General features: G+C 32.6%; 1 protein-coding gene across 3 annotated transcripts in view; it reads left to right on the plus strand.

The window, feature by feature from the left end:
• BRD10 (bromodomain containing 10) overlaps nt 1-26,340 on the plus strand; it is a 102,700-nt gene that overhangs the window by 52,979 nt on the left and 23,381 nt on the right. For 2 of the 3 annotated variants that reach the window (XM_081500773.1, XM_081500790.1), the window contains 3 exons: nt 2,969-4,386; nt 13,832-13,911; nt 22,372-22,461. In XM_081500773.1, coding sequence (XP_081356899.1) covers nt 2,969-4,386; nt 13,832-13,911; nt 22,372-22,461 — 1,588 coding nt within the window. The remainder of the gene's footprint in view (nt 1-2,968; nt 4,387-13,831; nt 13,912-22,371; nt 22,462-26,340) is intronic. The other variant, XM_081500781.1, reaches the window with a different exon arrangement.

Consider the following 26,340-nt stretch of genomic DNA (forward strand, 5'->3'; position numbering starts at 1 on the left):
AGTTCTCAGTTTCCATATTTACTCATTTTCTTCAGTTCTTTTTCATACTACCTTGCCATTTTAAAATAATCTCCTCTTTACCCATGTTTACAGTTTCTTTTCACCAGACCTATTTTCCACCTCCTAAATTTCCCATATCTATAGTTTTTTTAGAAGTCATACTTTTTTTTTCCTGAGCCTCACAATAACTTCTTTCCTTTTACATTTTGGGGGTTTTTTTGTTTGTTTTTTTTTTTGAACTTGTTCCTTGTCACTGTATCCGTGTGGGAGTTCTTTAAGATCCAGTTAGAAGGTGCATTGCCTTAGAGATTTGATTTTTTTCTGTTCAAGTCATGAGACTACATTTTGACATGAGACTATGTTAAACTTTTCTGAGCACCCAGGAAATGTGAATGTGGGCAATAAATCCACATTAGTCAGCTTACAGTTATAAATTCTTCGAAGAGATTTTATTTTTTTCCATCCACCACTCCTATTGTGAAGACAGTTTTCCTTTCAGGCCTTTAGTTGGGGCCTGAAGAAGGGACTGTTATTGCTAGTACACCTTTCTGCTAATTCTGTGGGCTTTTGGAATCTCAGCTTCGTACTAGGGAAGCCAAATTCTACCATCCCACCACCACCCCCATTCAGTGAAAAACTGAAACTCCTTAAAACCATAAGCACTTTTGAAAAAAAAATTTTTTTTGCTAAAATGTCTAACATTGTTTGGATATCTAGATGTAATTAATATACTTAAATGCCAAATCACACATTTTATATGTTTCTCTATTAGCTTCCTTAATGAACCAGAACTACTTGATCAGATAATTTGTTTTATCAGTAATAGCAAGGTAGTTATAGTGTGACCTCTCAGCCAGAAATATAAAAGTAGGCTTCTTCAATAAAATGAAAAGTCCCAATACTGCTAAAATAGTGCTCTTACTGTGTTTTAACAGATTATAATATGATAGTGCAGAAAAATAGCCAATGTCAGACATTATACCTCAGTTTTCATTTAGAGTTCATGAATTAATCACATCTTTATATATCTGTTTTAGAGGAAGAGTTCACTCTTGAAAAGTCAGGAATAAGAGAAGTTATTACATTTTCCCCCCTTTGTTGTCATATTCTGATGTCTCTCCTAAAACCTTATATGCTTCAACATTTTTAAATACAGATTTATTGTATCAAACACCATAGAATTCACCTGTTTAGATATAAAATCCTTTTGTTTTTTGTATAGTCACAGAGTTGTACACCCATCACTGCAGTCAATTTTATAATGTTTCATCACCCAAGACAGAAAGACTATTAAGATACTTCCCATTTCCCACACCTTTTCAATCCTAGGACACCTCTAATCTACATTTCTGGACATTTATTAAAGTGGAATTATACAATATGTGATATTTTGTGGGTGACTTCTTTCATGTAGTATTATGTTTCAGAGTTCATCCGTATTGTAACATGTATCAGCACTGCATATTTTTTATTGCCAAATAATATTGCATTGTATGGATATGCCACTTCTTATTTATCCATTGGACAGTTGATGGACATTTGTTGTTTCTACTCTTTGGCTATTTTGAGTAATTCTACTATGATCATTCATGTACAGGTTTTTGATATTTTCATTTCTCTTGGACATGTACCAAGGAGTAGGATTCCTGGGTCACATGTTTAACTTTCTGAGGAACTCTTAGAATGCCTTCCAAAACATCTGTACCCTTTACAGTGTATGAAGTTTCCAGTTTCTCCACATTTCTCACCAATAATTGTTATTATCTCTCTTACAATAATCATCTTAGTAGACATGAATTGGTATCCTATTTTGGTTTTTGATTTACATTTCTTGAATGAATAATGATGTTGAGCATCTTTTTATTTGCTTATTATTCATTTGTATGTCTTCATTGGAGAAGTTATCCTGTGTCCATTTTTAGTTGGGCTATTTTATCCATTTTTATTATTATATGTGTTCTTTCATTTTCTAGATACAGATCTCTTACTAGATATATGATTTTGAAAAAATTTTCTCCCATTCTGTCATTGTCTTTTCACTTGATGATGTCCTTTAAAAGCACAAAAAGCTTTAGTTTTGATGATGTCCACTTCATCATTTTTCCTTTTGTTACTGTGCTCTTGGTGCCATATCTAAAAACCCATTGCCTAATGCAAACTCACAAGACTTGTATCTTTTTATCTAATTTAATTTTTTATTTAAGAAAATTGAAAGCAGTGCCCATAAAGAAAACCTTTTGTTTGTTTGTTTTTACAGTTTCAACATGAGGAGATTTTTAAGGGGAAAAAAACACTCAATCTCACTGACCTAGGAGCCATTTATGTGTAGAATATTGTCATTTCCTTATTTAGTATGTGCATATATTTATTATTGATATTGTTTGTTAAGTACTGTGCTGTGTTCTAATATTTTTTGTGTTTATAGATGATATTCACAATTTTAATTTAAAGGCTATATAACATAGCCAGCTTATTTCCCAGCTATGTAATACAACTTCTTCATAGTATTTTTTTCTTATATAGAACTCCAGTTAACACTGACAGACATGTAACTTTTGCTTCTATTGAATTATCTTCCTCGTATAACTTTTTAGGAATGGAATTATGGGATTAAAGGTTGTAAACATCTTTATAGCTCTTACATGACATCATATTGCTTCTAGAAAACATTAAACTGTGCTTTTGTTTAGTAAACAGTTAAAATTTTTTTCCATTTATTTTGAAGTTGATGGACATTGTGATTTGAATTTTACTTTGAGTGGCAATGTCAGTGATACTTCTCCATCCATAAAACTCAGTATCAACTTGTATGTGTAGTTCTTCATCTGAAAAAAAAAAGGAAAAATAGCAGTACATCTAAACTGGAAAGCCTTGTTGTCTGAAGATAAATATGACATACTTAAAATTCAGTATTTTATGGTATCCTCTATTTTAAGTAGTAATAATATAATTTGTTAAATTTTTTTAGGCTTCGGGAGCAGGAAAGAAAAGAAGCAGAAGAAGCTAGTCAAAAGGAAATAGAAGAATGGGAAAGAAAACTTCTAGCTCAAGCAGCTCCAACTTGTATGGAGACCATGTGGGAAATTCCAGCTATTGGGCATTTCCTTTGTTTAGCCCAGCAGATTTTAAATTTGCCAGAAATAGTCTTTTACGAATTGGAACGTTGTCTTCTGATGCCTCAATGTAATGCTTTTCTATCTAAAATAATGACTTCTCTATTAAGTCCTCCCCATCGCAGACCTACCTTACATCGAAGACCTACTTTGCCTTATAGGACCTGGGAAGCAGCACTGAGACAGAAAGTGCAGCAGTGGTACACGGCTGTAGGGCAGACAGAAAATCCTGACAACTGTGCTGAAAAACTTGGGTTGTGTCCTCAGTTTTTTAAAGTTCTTGGAGAAGTTAATCCATTGGAAGAAAAACCTTTTCATGAACTACCTTTCTACCAAAAAGTGTGGATACTTAAGGGTCTTTGTGACTTCGTGTACGAAACACAAAAGGAAGTTCAAGATGCTGTACTTGGGCAGCCTATTCATGAATGCAGGGAAGTTATTCTTGGTTATGATTATTTGGAGAATGCTTATGTACATTTTCCGCAGTTCTGTGGTGCAGATGTACGGATTTACAAACAAAGACCTTTTCAGGCACCAGAATTTCCAATTCCACCTATTAAAATACAAAGAGTACCTCGGATTAAACTGGAGAAATTGAAGTGTGACTATGTTAGTGGAAGTAATGGAGAGCATAGGTGTAGTAGAGAAGGCCTGCCCTCTGCCTTCAGAAAAGAGCAGGAAATTAACTTTGATCCAACCTGCTGCCCTGCTAAAATGAGCTTAGATAATCGTGACATCTCTGTTGAAACGGAAGTGAAATCTAACTGTGAAATTAGAATTCGCAGGCCCTGTGAAATGAATATAACTGATTGTTGTAAAGAAAATTTAGAGAAACCAGGAAGTCCAGGGGAGGTTAGTAGCTTTGGAGAGCCTCTCAGTCCAGGTGAAATAAGGTTTATAGAAAATCAGGACAAATATGGTGAAGCTTCCAGAGTAAAGCCCGAACCGAACCCATTAAAAGAAAATGCTCTAAAATCTTGCCAGATACATGTAAATGGAAGCCACAGTGATCATCCAGACATTAACTGCCACAAAGTTGTAAGGGATATTCTATTAGAACAGTCACTGCAGAGCCACAAGAAACTCAAACTAACTAAAATGAGAGCAAAAAAGAAGAAAAAGAAAAAAAAGAAATTGAAAGATGTTTTGAATGAAAACCTACAGAGAAAGCGTGAAAGTCTTCATTCCCTTGCATTCAAGTCTTACAAACCTGAGATCCAGAATAAGTTACTGATCATCAAAAAGAAAGCAAAACACAAGAAGCACAAATCTGGTAAGCTGACACAATGAGCAACGATTGCATTTTAGCATACTTCAAGTAGTTCTTTCAGTTAGGCATCATGGAAGGCTCTGATTGACAAAATGAAGTATATTTTGTGTGTGTGTTTGTGTGTGTTTGAATGTCAAGTTTTATATTAGTCCCCATAATTAAAGCCCAGAGCAGAAGAGGTTTTACATACTAGCAACAACAAAATATCGATGTAATACATTTGAATTTAATTCTCAGTTGAAAACTTTGAACATTCTCTGGACCGGTTTCTCCATAAGTGATCCTTGCCATCCTTTTTAAGAAGGGTTTTTTCCCCAGCTTAAGGGCAGTTCCGTGCAATGGGCAAAAGCACTGATATCAGGAGCTATCATTCCTAGAACTAAAGTTCATAGCAGCTAGCTTCTTAAACCAAGGCAAGTTAGATTATCTTTCTGGGTCTTAGATTTTCCCCACATTATATATATTTAGCACTCTGAAAAGTTCTCTTAGTATATATTTTCATATCCAGAAAAAAATGTTATCTGTAAGGAAAAAAGTACATCAACTTAATAACTTATGAAGCTTATTTGTTTTAAGGATTTGTAAGTTTGTCTTACACCAAATTTAAGTACTCACTGTATTTGTCATAAGCCTGTTTGAACGTTAACAACAAGAAAATCTTACGAATAAAGTCTTCAGTGAGTGAGTGCACTGCATTTTAAATTACTCAGGTGCTTTTGCTTTTCCTATTGTTTGCCATTTAATCAATTTCTGTCTCAGTTACCAATAGGATAGATGAGATAAAAGCTTCATTTTATTAACCCTAAGGAAATGTTGCCTGATTGGGAAAAGCTTGAATGTTTTACTGAAACAGGTTGTGGTTTATCAGCATTTGTGGGTTTCAGTTTTTTACTCCTTCCCTCAGTAACAAAGATAATTAAGATTTGACAATAACTTAATGAGTTGGCAAATGAGGAAAGTGAACTTTGTTTAGTTGATATAGTTGCTGCTATACCTTAGTTGTTTAAATCATTAAATACAATTAAATATTTTAAAATGTGTATGTAATATATAATTGATAAAGAAATAGTATAAAATTTACTATCAAGAACAGGCTTAATTTATTGAACTCTGAGTGATCCACAGTGATCCATATGATAAAAAGGTACAGTTTTTTTTTTAAGATAACTGTCAGCAATAAATCCATTAAATTTTACAAGCAATGCATTAGGCTATATAAATTTAGTTTGACTGATTTGCCAAGTTCTCTTTGAAATGTTAGCCTCTAAAATAGTAAGTAATATTTTTAAATTTAAAAACTTTTTTCAATTCTAAAGTATGTAGTATTGTTTTATTAATACCATTGTCGCCTAAAACCTTTTAAGTGTTCATTTATGACCTACTATTCATATGTTCAAATGTAATTATGACTTATTTATGATGGTTTGTAGAATAGATACTGATGTAGCTCTTATACAGACTACCAGTCACAGAAGAAAAACATTAGCTCCTGAGGATTGAATTAAAAGGAGTTTACATTGTAAACACAAAGTGTTGCTACATTTTTTAAGAAAGTTCAGAGTGTGTGTAGGTCAGATAATAAAATTTGTGGGAGTTGCATGTCCAGTTCTAGACAAGTATATGAAAAAAAACTCGAAAGCAAATTCAGTGAGTACTTGTGCATGATCCCAGAGCCTGTTACTGGGAAGAAAAGACTTTCAGCATAAAGTAGAAGAAAATAATGCACTTTCCTATACACTTTCTCTTTTTTTCTTCAGAGCAAATTTAGAAAGTCAGTTTTCAATGACAGAAATACTAGGATCTGGCTAATACAGTTTTCCTCACCCTTGTTAGTACTGAGTAAGCGTAGACCAATTATTTTTCTTCATTGTACACTGAACTTCTTACTGTCATAACAGTATTACATAAAATGATATAACAACAAGACATTTGTTTACATCATTCTGTATACTTGCCTTTCTGAGACTTTGCCCTGAGCTTTTTTTATTAGATATGTAACATTGGGGCCTTTTATAGTTGGTTTTGGGCATATCCTAATCCAGTGTTTTCTTTCTTACTCTTTTTAAAAGTGAACCTCATGGTCATAGGTTTGGGAACTGTTCCTCTTATAGATTCACATTTTGCATTAATACAGGTCCACAATGCAGCTTACAAAGCTTTGTACCAGGTATTTCAGAAATTTTCAGATTTTTGAAGGGTATACTGATACATGTAATGTTTATTAAATAACATCCCCAGTGGACCTTAGGGCAACCCCTGTAATCAAATGTATAATTGCTACAGGAAAATGTATGGATAGTCTAAATGAGATGAAGACTATAAAGAACCTCATAACACTTTATCATGTTTTGATATAATATAAATTGTTTTTAAAATTTTAGTTTTCAGAAACTTTTGGACTTAAGGATTACACATATATGATTCTAAGCTGGTGTGTTAAGGACTGCAGAAAATCTTGAAGAAAACTGTTTAGTTTTGTTTAACCTAGTATTTTTCAAGTTTACTTGAATACAGAACTTTTTTTCAAGTAATAGTATTCTGTAGAACAGCAGTCCCCAGGCTTTTTTGGCACCAGGGAAGACACTTTTTCCGTGGACGGGGGTGAGAATAGCTGGGGAGGGTGACGGTCCATGTGGTAATGGGGGGGATGGGGAGTGGCAGATGAAGCTTTGCTCACTTGCCATTCGCTGTACAGCCCAGTTCCTACCAAGCCGAGAACCAGTACCAGTCCCTGCACCAGTTCCAATCCTGAGGCCCAGGGGTTGGGGACCCTTGCTGTAGAATATGCTTTGGGGTAAGCTGTGTCATCCATGGCTGATTTATAAACCTTTACTTAGGGTGGACTAAATGTGGTTGGTCTGGATTTATGTAGTCAACCTGGTCCATTTTCTGTTGATTACCCATGCCTGAAATTTGTTGGAATCTTCAGTTCAGTAAAACCTTCTTATGGTAATGGCAGATGATTTTTAGTAGAAGGGACAAAGACAAATTGGGTGAAAATGATTTGCTAATTTTAGTGCACTGAGGCAGTTTTGTGACCCATAAACATTTCAATCTATTTTCAGAATTAGACTTTTCTTTCTGCTTTTTTAAAATATAATTTTGTTTTTAATTTGTTTATGTATGGCTGTGCTGGGTCTTTATTGTTGTGCAGGCTTTTCTCTAGTTGCAGCAAGCGGGGGCTACTCTCTAGTGGCAGTGCACCGACTTCTCATTGCACTGGCTTCTCTAGTTACAGAGCACAGGCTCTAGGGCACATGGGCTCAATAGCTGTGGTACACAGGCTTAGTTGCTCCACAGCACGTGAAATCTTCCCGGACCAGGGATTGAATCTGTGTTCCTCCACTGGCAGGTGGATTGTTTACCACTGAGCCATCAGGGGAGCCCTCTTTCTGCTTTGTAAATTTTGAATTTATTTTCAATTATTTAAACCTGTTCTTTATTCTTAGAAATATTATAGAATATAAAAACATTGTCATTTTCCAAGTTGTGCATACTTACAGCCCCAGATACTTCTTCATAATACTTATTTATAAAATTTATTCTTGATAGTTGCGTTTATTTCTGGGTTATTTTGATGCTTGTCTCCCCTCTTTTCTGTAACATCCTTGAGAATAGAAGGATTATTTTTGGTTTTGCTCTCTAATACTTAGCACAGTAACTGACACATTGTGTAGGAATCTATTGAATGAATAAATGAACACACATAATATGATGCTCCAAGATATATTAATAACTAAGATTTACTGTTTAACATGTATTTTCATATTCTTTCAAAGCATTTTTACTTTTGAATAGGATTATACTATACATACCATTTTGCGGTCTGCTTTTTTCCCCACATGACAGTTTACCATGAACATCTTTGTGCAATAAATAGATCTCTGTACCATCATTTTAAATGAGTGCCTAGGATTCTGTTCTGTGTATTGTGTAGTTCATTTAACTAGCCTCCTTAATGGACATTTTGGTTGTTTTCAGTAGCATACTATTGTAGATTGTATAGAGCAAGTAGAGTTGACTGAAATGAATTATAAATTTTAAAAATGAGAGGATTTTTTAATAAAACCTGAAAAAATAAACAGAAATGATTCACAATACACTGACTGTTACGAAAAAGCTTGTGATATTTTTAAGTTACTTATTTCAACCAGTTTGGTTTGGAAGGTTTTTTCCTACTTACATGGTCATTATTTTCAACCAAATCATTTTGTGTAGTTCATCTAAACCAATTAAAATAAACAGGACAAGTGTTGTTATTTTCTTATAGGTAAAGAAACTAAGGTTCAAAATTAGTAAATAGCCTCATTTAATAATTGTTAAGTATATGGTAAAGACTATACAATCAAATGTCAGAGAGGATAAATCAATGTGTTCTATAGTGTGATTTTATAGAGGATAAAGGACTTTGAAGAATAAGGGGGATTGGGTAGATGAAAAGTGGTTAATAAGTGAGCAAAACCATGGAGGTATAAATAAGCAAAGTGTCACTGAGAAAAAGTAGAGTAATTATAGAACAACTTCAGGAAAAAGTTGAAAAGTTGACGGTTTAGAAGGTGTTTGAATGATGGAAATATGCCATTTGGGGATATGTTTCTGGGTTTGTGGTGCTATTTTAGATAATTGAATCAGGAATACAATCTGGGAAATGAGGTTGAAATAAAATATATCAAATGTGTAAAAAGTAATGAGCTGCTTATAGGGAATGACTGAGAAAGTAATGTAATCTACAGTATTTGATTATACCCTGGCCTGTATTTTGAAACAGTTGTATAATTGTGTTAATATTACTATAGATATGTGTCTTTATGGAGAAAATTCTTAGAGAACCAATTCAAAATGCCAAGATACAGGAGTGAAAGAATTGATTATATTCCATGGCCTTTTATTTTAATGCCTTCTGTGTCCCTCACCCCCCAAAACCCGATACTCTTATAATGCCTACTGTGTACCAGGCACTATTCTAAGCCTTTTAAGCCTCATCTAAGTCTTAGAATAAATAAATAAAAGTAAAATGCCAACTTTAAAAAAAAAGAATATAAATATTAGCCAAGATATGGACATTTAGTAAACAAAAATCATATTTAGACTTTCTGTGACTTTACAGTCTAACAGGCTCTTGCCAGAATTGCTGATGATAAAAATGCCCTTGGGTTTCTAATTTTAACAGTGATCAGTGTCTTAGTATAGTGGTCAGTGTCTTAGTATTCATTCACATCAGGATTCACAGAAGTATATGTGTTGAATAGTTTTTAAACATGAGAATGCTGAATCTAGGAGCATTGAAGTGGGAGTCTGAGTAGTTCAAGGAGCCAAGGAGTGAATATAGGCAGGGATACCAGGTGAAGGTAAAAATGAAGAATAAGAAACTGAGGAAAGAGTTGGATTGGGAATAATAGTCACCTTAATTTTTCTGATGAAGTGTATCTCCTTATTATAGACGACTATAATTTTATGCCTACGTTATAGTGTAAATCTATTTTTAATTATATCTTTCCCTGTTAGGCTTCCTTCTAGAGCTGATCTAAGCATAATTTTTAAAAACTTCATTAGGTTGTGCTTATATCATTAATTAGGAGGCCGTATTTAGGTTTCGTTTTCCATTTTGAGGTGCCTGTTGATACTTTTTGCCGTGTCTGTGTTTTAGGCTCAGGAATTGTGTTGAAATTCTTTATATGTTTTAAATTGACTTTTGACAGTTACATTTTTATGAGACCAGGTGACTTGGAGCAATAAGTGTAAAACTCTGGGTGTGATCAATTAAGCCCCCTAGGGGGGAGTATGTAACTTGCCCTCTATGTAGCTTGTTGTTTTTCAGTCACTTCCAGCTCTGTGACCCTATGGACTGTGTAGCCTGCCAGGCTTTTCTGTCCATTGGTTTCCCAGGCAAGAATACTGGAGTGGGTTGCCCTGGAGCAAAAACAGATTACCAGATAAAGGCTGTGTGGTTTTATAGTATTCCATTCTCCATTTTAAAAGCAATAGTTAATGAACAGTAACAGTTAATTTTTGATGAATACAGGAAACTTTGTATTCATATTGTTCCGTTGAGGACAAAGATATTAAGTAATAGTGATTATGCAAATCTTATAACCCTTTCTTAAAGGAATGTTCTGAAACCAGTCAAATACAAATTGCATCCCTGCAGAAAATCTGAAAAAATACAGTATTTTACCATAAAAAGAGCACAGCTTTGAAGTGAGACAAATCTAGTACAAATATGTGCTTCAGTGCATATTAGTTATAAGTTCTCTGTTAATTTATTTACCTGATTATAGCCTGTTTATTTCTCTGTGAAAAATGAGCTAATACTTACCTTGCTGTATTTTTGCAAAATTAATGGAATAGCAAATGCATGGTACCTAGCATGGTGCCTGGCACATGGTAGGAATCAATAAACGGTAACTATGATTTTTAAGAGGTTAGAATCACATAATGGAAAGAGCATGAACTTTGGAGTTAAGAGTCCCTGGCTGTGGGGATTACTTAGTATAGTGTAATACTTAAGTAAGTTAAGTAACCTTTTGATCTTCATTTATCCCACATTAAAATGGAGGTTTTGCCTACCTTGGAAGGTTGTTTTGAGAATTAACTGAGATAATTTATATATCACCTTACTAAGTGTCTGACACATAGTAAGCACTCAATAAATGTTAGTTTCCTTACTACCATTCCTAGGTCATGTTGTGAAACTCTTTGGTAAATTGTGTAAATTATTTAAATTCTTCGTCAAGTGTTTTCCTCATTATAAGTGAACTCAGAATTGTAAACAGTTACCTGCCTCCCTTTTCCTATCCCCAGACTGAACATTTCTGATGAAGAGTAGGATTCTTGTATTTAAAGATCTTAACTTGTATACAAAATGAATAATGGGATTTTTGTTGTCAGTAATTCCCAATCTAGTAAGGAAGAGAAACCTGTAAACAGATAATTGTAACAATGTATGGTAAGTGTTACATTAATTGATATATGTACAAAGTTGAGTGGTAACATAGAGAACATCAGAACAAGAAGAATTAAAGGAGTAAGTTAATAAAATAAATTGAAGAAGGTTAAAAATAATTAGCATTTTGTTTAAACTCTTATCACAGCCTATCTAAGGCAGATGAGAACCACTGACGTGTTGATGATTTACCCTGTGCCTAGTAGTAGTCTAAGCTCTTGGCATGCTTTAACTTGTATAATTCTCATAAAGTTGGTAATATTATTATCCCTATTTTAGTGGAGCTGCACAAGGAAATAAAATAATTTGCTCAAGGTCTTGCAGCTTGTAAGTGGTTAGAGCTGAAACTCCAATCCAGGTAGTTTAGTTCCAAAACTCAGTTCTTGAAACTACTACCCAGTACTGCTTCCAGTTTCTTATTAACATGTAAGTTATCTAAATGACATGATGAAAGGAGGTACCCAGTAACCACCTCAGCTGCTTTATTTATTCAAATAGAGTGATTGTTAAAGTTAATTGAGAATTTATTACCTAAGTTTAGTGTCTCTGTGGCAACAATATCAAATTAATTGGAAATATCAAAGATGTCTTCTGTTGTGCTTATAAATAAGTAAATACAAAATCAAATTATTTTTAAAAAGCCAGTTAGAGGAGTTCTGAGGGGTGGGGAATAGGAATGAGGAAGGATTTCATTTCCTTCAAACTGTCTTAAGTCAGCAAGCAATTAAATCTTTTCCTGTAAACTTTCGATAATAGTAGAGGTAGCATGTCTCAGAAGAGAAACATTTTGGTGTTCAGATTTATCAGTCCACTTGAGAGTTACCTATTGCACCCAGTTTAGAAATCAGTTATTAGTTGTATTATATAGTATGATAGTGCTCAGTCATGTCCAGCTCTTTGTGGTCCCCATGGACTGTAGCCTGCCAGGCTCCTCTGTCCATGGGATTTTCAAGGCAAGAATATTGGAGTGGGTTACTACTTCCTAGTCCAGGGGATCTTCCGGACACAGGGATTGAACCCACGTCCCTTGCATCTCCTGCATTGGCAGATGGATTCTTTAGCAGTAGCACCACCTGGGAATCACTTCTCAGATATTGCTAAAGCAGCCCACCCACTTACCTGTTTTTGTATAAATTTAGTTCTAATATTTGTACTGTATGAGCACATAAGCAAATAAGAATAATAAGAAAAGAAAATATATGTTAGGTTCTTAAATTTAATTAAAAGCAAAAGTCAGTAGCAGGTTGTTACCTATTAGAACAAAACACTAAAACCCTTGTGAATCTCAGCAGTTGAAAATTTGCAGTAGTTCAAGTGTGGTATACTTGGATTCTATTGAGTCAAAGTTAGAAATGATTCAAATTACAGTTTTGTGATCTGATTTAAAAAATACAAAAGAAAATACAATTGTAAACTAGAATGTGCTTATGGCTTGAATAAAATGCTGCAATGAAATTGATTGTTTTCATGCAAAGTCATCATATCTATTAAGAAAATATTTAGAAAAGAACAATAGGGATTATGTAGTATAGTAATTTTCTCTTTTGAAAAAATAGTAATTTTTTAACTGATTTTAGCATACAAATGATTGTGAGCTAAAATTAACTTTAATTTTTTATTCCCTTACATTGTAAACTTTTGGAGGGCAGGGTTTCCATTTTATAATTCTTTGTTGTCCCCATAAATTTTACTGTATCTCGTGTTTGTTAAATAAATAATTTATTAATTGATTTTGCCAATCATAAATGGGGGAAAAACATTTACTTTAATATGTTCCTTACTAAAATAAGATAGAGGCTGTATATATGCATGTATTTCTTTAGTCTGGTTAAATACATATCGTAGATTATATATACTTTATGCTATAAACTGGAATTCTTCAAGAATATGGATTTATTTTTCCCTGTGGTTTCTGATTGTACAAATGATGAGGTGCACTTTAAAGGGAAATGTTTACCTTGTTTTAAAACTGGTTATTGAATACTGCCAACAGCAGCCCATTAGGTGAGTGCAGAGCTAAAGAGATAGGAAAATCTTGCTTCATAAGCTACTGAGAGGATTTTCACATTAGGTTGAATAAAGACCATAGTCTTCATAGTTCTGTGCAAGTTCCTGACTACAGAAGTCGTTGTTAAAGGTAAGGTTTTTTTTCCCTTATGTAACCTCATTTTAAGTTGTGAGTTATATTTTAACTAAGCAGTAGTAATATGACTTTTTATTTTCCAAATCTTATTGTAATAAATTCCGGTACCATGCAACACATTAGAGATTATAATAGTTTGCCTCTTATATAAAGAAAACACCATTTGTTAATATGTCTGTTATGGGTAGTTATAGTTTGATGTTTGCTTTTGCTGGGGCTTGTTTTGATTCATCATTTTTATTTGACTCACTAGAAGCCATCTGTTAGTTATAATTTAACTTTCAAGGTTCTATGTAATTTGATTTTTGTTAACAAAATGCTATAAACAGCATTATGAAGCTTTTCTCTTTTAATCTTGAAAGGAAAAAAATCCATATCTAAAAAAGCAATCACAAAGAAGAGGAAAACTGTCACAAAGTCACCTACTGTACCAGAATTTCAGGTAAATGTTTCAATTTTGTCTCAAAGTTTTTTAGTTTAATTTTTTGTATTGATGTTTACATTGTTCCTCAAGAGACTGGCCAAGTTCTGCCATAACACACAATACTTCAATGAAATATTTCCAACTATGACTTTTTCCCTGCAAGTGCAGACATAGCAATGATTTAATCTGCTAGTATTTCAGAAATTTTTACCTCTCTTTTTGTCTCTTGATATTAAAAAAAAGTCTGTGGTTTTTTACGCTATGCTATCTTATAGAAGTGGTTTAATAGAAATATGTTAAGCTGTTAACTACAGTATAGCATATAGTGTGTGTGTGTGTGTGTGTATAAATATATATACACCCACACATATATATAAAAATGTGTAAATGAAAGTCTTCCGAGAACAAACTCTAGTTTGTACATGCTAATATTGTCTAGGTAATCTATTTTAATTTATTTGGGCACTGTAGAAATGATAGATTTATTAACTTAAAAAACAGGTTGTTTTTTTTTAACACAGCTATATATGAACTTCAGAGAGAATATTAACTGAATGGTTTTTAAACATTTCTGTGAAAAGAAAAAAATAGTTTTGTCTTCTGCTGTGTGATTATGTGAAGAGCTTTCTGTTTGAAGCTGATATTGGAATAAGCAGAGAAGTTTACCTTAATTAAGTAATACTTTTATTTTCTACTTTATAAAAGATGAGTTTTCTATAACAAATGACTCTTTAAAAATTTTCCTTTGGTAGTGTATCCTATCTATTTCTGGTTTAGGTTATAAAACTAACAATTCCAAAAAATATAAGTGATGTTAAAATGAATTTCTGCAAGTGTAACAAAGAAGAAAATAAAGGAGTAATAACTGTGAAAATATTGATAATATGTAATATGAGTTTAACAATTACATATATCCAAAAATATAGACACATCCTTTTTTTTAAGTAAAATTTCTATTTTGGAAGTGGTTTTTTGTATGGAAGTTACTAATTGGTCAAATTTAATACTTTTAAATGAACAATAAAAAAAAATACACATGTTTTTCTCTTAGTATTTTAGTTACTGACATCCTTAGGATGAATAATTTCTACAGAATCCTTTTATATAAAGTAACCCGGTTCCAGCATATTCAGTAAAAAGAAAAAGTATTTACTGTTTACTTACAGACCTTTCTGCCATTGCTTGTGCGCCTTATTTAATGCTACAATAATATATGGTTATTTATTCTTCCACTGATTTCGTGCTTCTCCCACTTATTTTTTTTCCTTAATACCTCAAAGTATTCATCCTGGGAATATGAATCTCAAGACAAATCTGGTCCATTGTTGATATTTGCCTTCATCCCTATATTAAATGGATGATTTTTATATGTAGTAAGTAACACTGCATAAAGTATTGGTTTTTTTTTTAATTACAGGTGGTACTCTTTAGTGAGGCATGAAAATTAATTTAGTATATTACATGGCCAGCATTTCTTTCTTAAGCTAACACAGTTAAAATAGAAATTTTAAGAGTGTGTCAAATATAGTAAAGGTAATGTTATTTCATAGAACTTTGGTTTCCATTGTGTGTGTTTACTGACATGCAGTGTAAAATGTATTTTTGACCATGAGTTCTGGGCAAAAAAATATGAAAAACACTGTCTCAAGTGATGCTTTTAGTTAGTTACTGACCATTTGCCTACCACTCAGAAACTGAAGGTCAAAAGTACATGTTTTGCTGAATTGAACTGTTTAAAATAAACAACGTCCTCTTCCTGGTTCTTAAGGTGTTCTGGAAAGAGGGCAGGGCTGTGGGGGGCGGGGGCTAGGGATGGGGAATAGACTTATGAGAACAGGGGTTCTTAATGCCTAATTTATAATTTAAATACCATGGTAGTATTGAGAAAGAAAATTGACAGCCATCTCCCAAGAAATAGGTCATTTGCTTCAAATAAGCAAAGAGTAGGAGATAATACTAGTCACTAGTGAACTTTGTTACATGCAGGACTTATAGTTTTGCCTCTCAGAATAATTCTGTGATAGTTTCTTTAATTATTTGAAAGTCTCCCACATGTAAGAAGACTGGTTATTATAAAACAAAGAAGTGAATTTATTTCCTTCTCAGAAAGCTCTAACAATGACATTTAGCACTTCAGAAACATCCAGGGATTAAATTGCATGAAGTTGTTTTTTTTTTTTTGTTTAAGGTTCTGGTGAATTGAAAAAGTAAATCCTGTCTTTGACCTCAACTACTTTTTAATTTGATAGTTGTTGATTTTTTTTAGCTAGATGAAACGTGTAAGCCTGTTTGCTTCAGGAAGAATCCATGTTTATTCATATAAACAAGTGATACCTATACCTCAGGACAAGACAGTAATCATCCCACCCCTATTTAAAGTATACACTGTAAGCAGTCAAAGGCCTGTTGTATTTATATTTGTGTGTATATTATAATGAGACTGACCATATCTGTACCAGTTTTTCCTAGGAGTTATATCAGTGGTTCTCAAATGTTCAGTGGCATAAAAAGAAACTTATACTTTTATTAAAAATGAAAAATCCTGGATTTCATCCTCTAAGGGCCCATCCTTGATTCAGAGGGTCTAGATAGATATTAGTAATCTGGATAGTGCTTAAGCTCGTGGATTCTGGAACCAGGCTACTTGAGTTAGAATGCCATCTTAGCACTAACTCTGTAACTTACTTAACTGCTCAAAGCTTCTAATTTCTCATATGTACAATGGAGTAATAATAATAGTTCCCACCTCATAAGGTTGTTGTCAGGATTAAGTGATAGAACTTAATGTTTTATTATCTTATTTTTCAAATAAGCATGTCAGATGCTTCAGACAGTACTGTACTTATGAGTAGGAAAATCAATTAATTATTGGTTTAAGAGCATCTGTTACTGACCTTTACCACTTTCCCCAGCAACTTAAGATCTTGGAATAAGTCTCTGATTTGGTCAAATTTCATCATTAAGCCTACAAGTATTTGAAAAGTGAAAAACCAAGTAGTAGTATTTGCATCATTATATTAGAGGGAAAACTTACGCTTAGCCCTTCTTACTATAGTGCTATCGGGGTTATGCATTTGGCATATAGGGGAAGTTGCCATGTTTTTACTTAGCAATAGTTGCAAAAAGTCAGGAAATATTTTTAGTCTTCAGCATGTGGGTGATTTAAGCTTTTGTGTCAGATTTAACAATTTTACTGATTACTTTGTTAAATTGACTAGATTATTTTGTTTTTCTGTATCAGTTTTGTAGTACAAGGAAGACTGTTAAATTGAAAAGTGAATATTGATTTTCTTAATAAAGTTAGCTTTTACCAAGAATATTAATATGTTTAATATTTGAAAGAGAAGTCTAATATTATGTGAATTTTCTTTTTGTGCACAGTTATAATAGAGTCATAGAAAGTATTCCTAAAATGTAGTTTGTCAAGTCTCAATAAGATACAGTTTTAAAATAATTTAAGAGCCTTAGTTACCATGACTCTGCTTTTTATTGGTAACCGAAATCTTCCATGTCATGTGTGCTTGCTGCTATTCCATGTGTGTGATTTATTCTAAAGGCCTCTTTGCAGAGGAAATCCAGAATCCAGGTGTTGACTAAGATTTATATAGAAGTACTGTTTGTTAGCGTAAGCATAAACTCACTGATCCTTAACATACCTCTGAAAAAAACACTGTTGCTCCATTTAACCAATGGAGAAACTAAGGGATATGAAATAAAGTACTATCCTCAATGTGACAATTTGGGATCAAAATTAAAATTAGAATTTAACTGCCTCACAGAGTTAAGGACATTTTGATTATATTGTTATTTTGAATTCAGTTCAGTTCAGTTCAGTCGCTCAGTCGTGTCCGACTCTCTGCGACCCCATGAATCACAGCATGCCAGGCCTCTCTGTCCATCACCAACTCCTAGAGTCTACCCAAACCCATGTTCATCGAGTCGGTGATGCCATCCAACCATCTCATCCTCTGTCGTCCCCTTCTCCCGCCCCCAATCCTACCCAGCATTAGGGTCTTTTCCAATGAGTCAACCCTTCGCATGAGGTGGCCAAAGTATTGGAGTTTCAGCTTGCTGCCTCTTAAAATGAGTATTTTCAGCTTCAGCTTTTGTTTCACTTTTAACATCATGGAGTTTTACTTCCCCCTAAAATTTTTTTCCATTTTTATATATTGTACCTTGAGAGAAACACCAGTCTTTACTCATATAGTGGTATAAAAATGTTTTGATTTATTAATCAGACTTGTCATGTTGCACATGATATCTTTATTTGCAGGTTTTGAAGTAGTCATTATTGCTGATAATGATGATCATAAGAAGTGAGAAGGAATGTTCCTGTCCTAATAGTTTAAACAGATGTCAATATAATTTTAGTTTAAATATAATATAGATTTTGAATTTATACCATGCATTTAGTGTAAGTTATTGGAATGTTTTATTAGAATGGTAGTGAACATGATCCATTTTATTTGGACCTATTCATTTTGACTTCTCTGCATTTCCCTTTGCTTTTTAATGTAATTTACCATATTGTTTTACTTTTCTATGCTATCTTACTTATATTCTTTTTGGAACAAATAAAGTAAATATCTCTCAAACCTATTGAATTTATACTCAAAGGCCATAACATGTAGCTTAAAATAGTGATTTACTTTGTAATTTTTCTGAGATGTGATTATGGAGTTCTTTTGATCTCTATAGGACCTCCCCTTCTCCACCATATACACTTATTTCTATAGACTATATACACACATTTCTGCTTCTTGAGTTGGAGAGAGGGCCTTTAATATTTACATTTAATAGATATGAAAGCTTAGGTATACATTAATTCCTAAAACTATAATGTGGTGCTCAGTCATTCAGTCCTGTCCGACTCTTTGTGACCCCATGGACTGTAGCCCACCAGGCTCCTCTGTCCATGGAATTTTACAGACAGTGCTGAAGCGGGTTGCCATTCCCTTCTTGAGGGGATCTTCCCCACCCAGGAATAGTACCTGCATCTCTTACGGCTCCTGCATTGGCAGGCGAATTCTTTACCATTGGTGCCACCTGTGAAGCTCAAAACTATAATACAGATTCAAATTATTGTTAGATTTGTTTTTAATTTGTTTTATTTTGCTTAGAACCCTTAAAGAATATGATGTAAGAGAAAGGAGTCCTAGGTTCCATGGTATCCCTCTATGAGTGTGTCATCTTTGATCACTTCATCTCTGTTAAACTAGCTTGTGTGTGAATTGGAGATACCCCTCTTTAGCCTTGGCCAAGGTTTGGACCAAATTCTTTTTTCTTTTGGTCCCTTTCAGCTCTAAGATTTATGATTTTGTGACTCGGTCACGAGTTGCACCAAGTGAAAGATTAATTTGAGAGAGAGTTTAACAGCCTTGAAGAGGTTCTTCCTGGGAGATAAAACTCTTCTTGTTAACCTCTGCAGTATGACTGAAAACCTTCTCTTTGAGTGTTGGCAGTGTGTCCTGACTATAATCCAAGCTGCTATGGAGCTTTCTTTCACCGTTGGAGGCACTAAGCCCTAGATTTTTTTTTTTCCCCCCAAATTTAAAGTAATGAGAAGGAGGTCTTAATAAGATGTTTTTGCTTTGTTCAAAAAAATTCATGTTTTCCTTATTAAAGTGAACTTTTCTTATTGGATTGATTTTATTTTTAAAGGCATCATTTGAAATTAAGTTGAGTTTAAAGCCCACACACACTAAAAAAGGCCACACACACACACACCTTACTTTGTAAAGAGAAGGAAGAGTGTATAAATGACAGAATTGACATAAATAATTATTTTTCCCTTTAAATATAACCTCAAAATGATAATTATGACATAAATAATTATTTTTCCCTCAAAATATAACCTCAAAATGATAAGTAACAAATTTAGAATAATGTTCCCATACAAGAATTTTCTAATAACTTGACTCTATATTTGGAGTATATGTATTACATATTACATATATATGTAGAGGGAGGTATATATTAGTACTTAAAGAGTATAAATTGTTAGGTAGGTATTGAGTCACTTTAAGATAAATTCAAAGTAAATACTGCTAAAAATATTTTAACCCTTAAATTCAACAAAATTTATATTTGAATCATGGCATTTAAGGAACGTTTGTGCATTAACATTGAACATTTGTGCTTTTAATTCAGTATTCCATCCCCTATTTGAAGATAAATCTTTTTAAATTTTATACTCACTTAGCTCCATACTACCAAATGTTTCTGTGACCATGCAGATTTGTAATTCATAATCATTTAGTACATAATTGCTCAAAAATGTGAGATTTGCAGCCCATACCTGGGAACTTGTTACAAATGTAGAATCCTAGGTCCCACCTCAGACCTACTAAATCAAAAACGTCATTTTAACAAGATTCCCAAGTGACTCTTAACGTGCATTGAAATTTGAGAAGCACTGATTTAATACAGCTTGCTAACTAGGAAAGTATTTTTTTAATATATAGCTCTTAAGGTATAGAAATCATTCCTAAGACTTCAAAACTATGTTACCTGTTTCCTTAAATGAAATATAAATATTTTCTGATCTCATGACTAATTGCTAATTAAAAGATCTTAAATTTTTTAGGATGTGTTTAGGTATAGGGGTATATATTTTCATTGTTACTGTAAGTTTCTACAAAGTACAAAATGTACCCTTATTCCATGTATAATGAGACAGCTGAGTGAAAGTGCAAGTGAAAATTGCTCTGAGCTTTGCTGTATGTGCAAATGAGAAATCTATGCCATGTCATTAACTAGTACACCAAGTTCAGTGAAAGCGGTGTAACCATTTGCAAGCTCCATGGCAAATTTGACATGGTAGTCATAATAGCAGATTATACAAGTTTAGTTCCCATTGAGTACTTACTAGAAACCTGGTGTAGGGCCAACATGGTTCTGAGGCTTTACTGATATAATAGAAGTTGAAGACATTATCTAGTTCTAAAGCCACTTACGTAATTAGCCACTTCACTACTTAACCATCAGCATTTCTTCCATAATTCTAGATATGGCAAATGGAAATGTGTATAATGTGTCAGCAGCAATATCCTACTATATAGTTGTTATACTGGTGTCTTCTACTCTGAAATTGTTAGTTTGGGTTACTTAAATACATGTTTTCCCTGCTTTGTCAGTTCTGTGAGTTTGAAATTATGTAGATGTTTCTAATCATTGTTAATACTAAGTATAATTTATATTATCTGTGATAATTCTTTCTTAGTCTATTAGGTTGAACCATATTGTCTTTTTTGTAGATCAAAGGCATATCAATGTTTCATATGGTTCAACTTAAAGTATGGAGGCTCCTAGTCTCCCATGTTTGTCACATAGTAGTCACTAGGAATGATCCTGTTGTAATCCTCTTTTGCTTTGTTGTTTTTGTTCATTTTCTTTTAAGAGGAAATATGCCTTTTAGGAAAACAATGCCCTTACCAGAAATTAATGAATTTAAAAAACGTGAAACTAATAAAAAATTGATGAATTAATAGCTTTATAAGTATAGTATTTTTTCATTTATACAGTATGTACATTATAAGACTTTCATTAAATCTAAAACTTTTCCCCCATATGTGATTGCAGTTCTGTTTTAGAAATCTTCTATTTCTTTTTCACGACAGATTTTTTAAAATATAAGCTTTAAATTATTTTAGAAAAAAAGTTGAGTATTATCAAACTGATTGAAACATTCAGTATAATTTTATAAGAGCTAAAACGTAGCTACTAATATTTTTGTTATGTTGCTAATGCTTCACTGTTTAAATATTTAGCAGTTAAGCCAAACTTGTTTGATTATTAATTAATAACTAAAGACCAATTGTTTTGGCCATTTGCCAATATTACCAAAGTGAAATAAAGTGAACCACACAGTTACGAAAGGCAATAGATGCTATCTTTGGATCTGGTTTTATTAAAGACTACTAAAGAATGTATACTTAATTTCATTAACTTCTTTCAATAGATTCACATAGTTGGAGCCCCTCTTTATTAGCAATCCCAACAGCAATGATACAATTTGTTAAGTTATATAGTTAGCAACCAAAGCAAAAGTAAAACAATAGCTCTCCAGGGGTGCATTTATTCACCTGCTTGGAGACTGCTTGATGAAACATTTCATAAAGGTGATCCAGTAACTTGTGAAATCTAGGGTGAGTTTCCAGATCTTTGTCATTCTGGGCTGAAAGTTAAGAATGTTTTTAAAAAAAAACAAAACCTGGATTATAAAGCAAACTGAAAGATGGGGACGTGGGATGAAACCACCAATGTTGAAATTTCAGCTAATTTTATACTAAGCCTGAAGTTCATACATCATAACAAGAAAATATCTTTTAAAATATCAACTGTGGAGCTTTCTTTGCATTTTACTGTTACAAAGACAAATAATTGTGAATTCAATGTGTGTTAAAACAACTTCTGTTACCACATTTTGGGTGTTTTATATTATGTGTTATCAAGCTGTGTTTTTGTGTTTTATTTTAGCTTATTTGCACTAATCTTGATGAACTCAGGGAATTAATCACAAAAATCGAGAATGAACTCAAAGATCTGGAAAACAATAGAAAAAAATCGGTAGGTGTTGATCCAAAAGTTCTATCTATTATTGTCAGCATTAAAATTTATTCCTGCTTTTTCTAAAGCCTTTTTAAATCTTGTTGTCCTGAATTACATATAAATTTGCTTGGAAAATAGAAAGATGTTTCTTTTATTTTTCCTATGTGGTCTAGTTTTCACTTTTAATAGACAAACATGGTGCTGGGGCAAGTAAATTAATTTTGTTTACCTGGTTTCTATCAGGTTTAGTTTTATGTATTTCCCAATATACTGGTTGGTTGTTTTCTGACTGGTAGTTTTGGGGTAGTGCTTACCTTGCAGATATTCTTAATTAATAATTATATGCTTTTAATGGATTAGCTCTGACATAAATAACATGTAAATTATTTAATCTTGCCCCAGATGTTTTTGATACATGTTTAACAGTATATCTTAAGAACCTTTAGCATCTAAATCACTATACTAAATTCACAATTAATCTTTACCTTCGCTTTTAACTGTTCTTGAGAGAAGTATAAAGGGCATTATTTTTATTCACCCAGCACTTGGTAAAACACTCAATTATGTTATTTATTAAATCAGTAATACCCATTTAACTGACACTTACAGTTCTATTATATCATATATTTGAAACACAAACACTAATAAATAAATGGAGAAGGCTTTAAGCATCGAAAAAAAAATCAGTCACTATTTTAAAAAATCCCTTTATTTTATGCCTCAGGAATGTCATGAAACCACATTTAGGAATTTGTTCGGAACCTGTTAATCTAGAATTGTGTATGATAATAAGGTTAGAGGTACAGCAAGCTTCATTCATATCAGCAGATTTGTAATACTCATTTTATATGTTGTTCAGAAAGGACACATTGGTAACACTCTGAAGGAAGGAAATTAAAGTACTCTGAGTTCATATAATACAGAGGTAAAACAGCCTTAAGCATTTCAGAAGTCTCTCACATGATACCCCTGAGACTGTTGACTATAATCTAAGAGATGAGATAATATTCATAAGGACAGCCATCAAATGCATTAAGAAAGCATTATGTTCAATACACTTTGTGTACAATATATAATCTGAGAATGCAGAAAACTTTATTTTAGAATTATTTCCATTAAAAATGGTTTAGATCATTTAGACTGTGAGACATTATCTGTTTTGTTTTGCTTTGTTTTGTTTTGAATATGTCAGCAATCTCTTGGTGTGGAATGAACCCTACGTGTTGTTTTAAAACAACTTCTGTGATATATTTCTCAAACTATATTATATTAAAATATTTTTTCCTCAACCAGTGTTTTTTTAATGTATTTTATGTGTATGTTTTTAAAGGATTGATTCTATTATTTAATAGGAAAAAATCTTTTAATCAGGATATTTAAAATTTTTCTTTTGCAGAAGCCATTTATTTTTAGTGACTTGTCCATACTTCATGACTCTAAACAGAATTCTGTTAAGTAAATTTGTTATTTGTTTTTTATTAGCTGCAGTTAAACAATAACATTCATCTTAATTTGTTCTCATATTATAAATTAGGATTTTGTTTTTAATGGATAGTTCAAAGCATAATAGGCTTATGTGCTTACTTATGGTATGTAGTATAAGACAAAAAGATTTTTGCAAGCATCCTAGAGTTTTTTTGTAAGCCATCCACCTCATTTCCATTGGTAGTATAAGGGATTAGCATATTGCCTTCCTTCACAGAAGTGATTATAAGAGTAAAAGAAAATATAAATTACGAATATTTGACTCTATAGTACTTGGGGGTATGTTTTATCAGAAAATTTTAGGTTATGTATGGGTTTTAATTGTTTAGATTTTGTGTTTCTAAATTTTTGATTTGTCCATAACCCTTGGTATTTGCATATTAGTTTTAAAATATGTTTTCTGCTCTTCAAGAAATAGAAATTCTTTGAACTTTACTTATTGGGAATAATTGAGATTACCAATATACAGGTTACTTGCCCTAAAATAAACTGAGTAAAAAATTGTTTTCATGAATAACTTATCTTAATCAGTGAAATGGCCAGGAATAAAGGAATAGTGAAAGTTTGCATCTCAGTGTCATTCCTTAGTTTTTACAAAAGCTGATACTGAGTGTGATAAACTTTATTGAACTTTTATGTTGGTATTGAATACCAGTTTGTCATCATTTGGGAGTAGGGCCTCCACTTAACTGAATTTTCTAGAAAACCTAAACATTCAGTACTAAAATCCTTACTTTAATCATTTAATGAAAAAGGTTTCCCTGCCTCCTGGTACTATACTGAACATAATTGAACCCTTTTCTTGATAACTCAGGGATCATTATGAATATCCATAATTGTACTGATACCCCTAAAAATCTGTTGATGTCAATAACTCTCATTAAACATTCACAGATAGACCTTTAGGTTATATATTTTGAAGGTTTTCGTTTGTTTGCTTGCTTTTGTTCTGTCTCTTCATTGTCAGTCTGTCATTTCTTGTGTGTGTCCATTTACTTGCTCTACCTGATACACTGTCGGTTGCAAAGCAAGTAGCCATATTGTCAAAATTGGGCACATGGTAAGGACCTGAGAGATTTTATTAATAATGAAATGTATGAACTTGGTGGTAGTAATAACCATTTTGTTTATTCCTCGCATAGTGAGCTTCCTTCACCATTGCCAGACAAATGAAGTTATTAATATTGTTCTTCATAAGAAGATATCACTGAAAAATAATGTCAAAACAGCTCTGTTGTTCATCATCAACTTTCATATCAATAATAATGGCTTCAGTAACAAAGAAGATATATATTCCATATAAACTTTTGGTTGTCATAAATGTTGTTACTAAAGATAGAAATTACATATGTGATAGAGGATTTTAACATGGATTCATTTAAACACCTGGCTGTTTTGGGAAGCTTCTTCTCTACAGGGCATTTCAAGATGTTTTTCTTACCAAAGCAACAAGGAAGGATTATCCCCTTTCCTCATCCAGGTCAACGTTCCATTAAAAAAGCTTTCTTAATCTCTTGGAGGTTTTGCCGTTGAACTGCTCATTGTACTGGAAGAGTTAGTCTTTTAAAATCTGGATTGTTTACTCATTATTGCAGGACAGTTAATTCTACTTATGATTTATAGTAATTTTTGTCTGTCTCATTATTATTTAGGTAATAGGGGGTTTTTTTAGTGCTCTAAGGAAGACATCATGATATTTTATTGTTTTTATCTTTATGAGTTTAATCAAGAGATAAAAGTTTTACTTTGGAAATTTATTAATTTTGCAGAAAAATAGTTTTACACCTAAGATATTGATAAATTTTCATGATCCTATTATATTGAGATTTATTAAACATTTTTGCTGTATAAATAATCAAACTTGATAGATTTTTGTAAAGCTAATACAGAAATGGTTATTATGTTTCTTAATTTTTCATGTGACCCTTTTCTCTCATATTTGCATAATTTCCTTATGTTTTATATTATTGTTTAGATCTTAAAAGAGTTTTCAGTCTTTTTGATAATGAAAAGTCAGTGTAGAGATGGGGTATACAGAAAAGTGAACATTTGGCAGAAAACAAAAAGATACAAGAAAACTTGTCTGCACTACGACATGATAAATGATAGTCATCAATATAGATAAACTAAAATTTAAAATATAATACTATATCTTTCTAACATACCTTTTAACAATTAAGCACCTCAGCACTGAGCAGGTTTTAAGACAGACTTAGATATTTCCAGATTTCATATTCAGTATGTAATAAAAGCTATAAAACTGTACTCTTGGTCCTGTAGTCCTAGTTGGTAGTTAACTTTTATCCTCCCCATTTTGCACACTACTTCCCTACCCCCCCAAAAGTAATTTACACAATATTATGTTCAATATCTCTCATAGTAGGGAGATGACTAACCAAGCAATAATATTAA

This window comes from Giraffa tippelskirchi, chromosome 1, assembly GCF_054371585.1.
Source record: "Giraffa tippelskirchi isolate mGirTip1 chromosome 1, T2T-mGirTip1v1.2.pri, whole genome shotgun sequence".
NCBI classification, from domain to species: domain Eukaryota; kingdom Metazoa; phylum Chordata; class Mammalia; order Artiodactyla; family Giraffidae; genus Giraffa; species Giraffa tippelskirchi.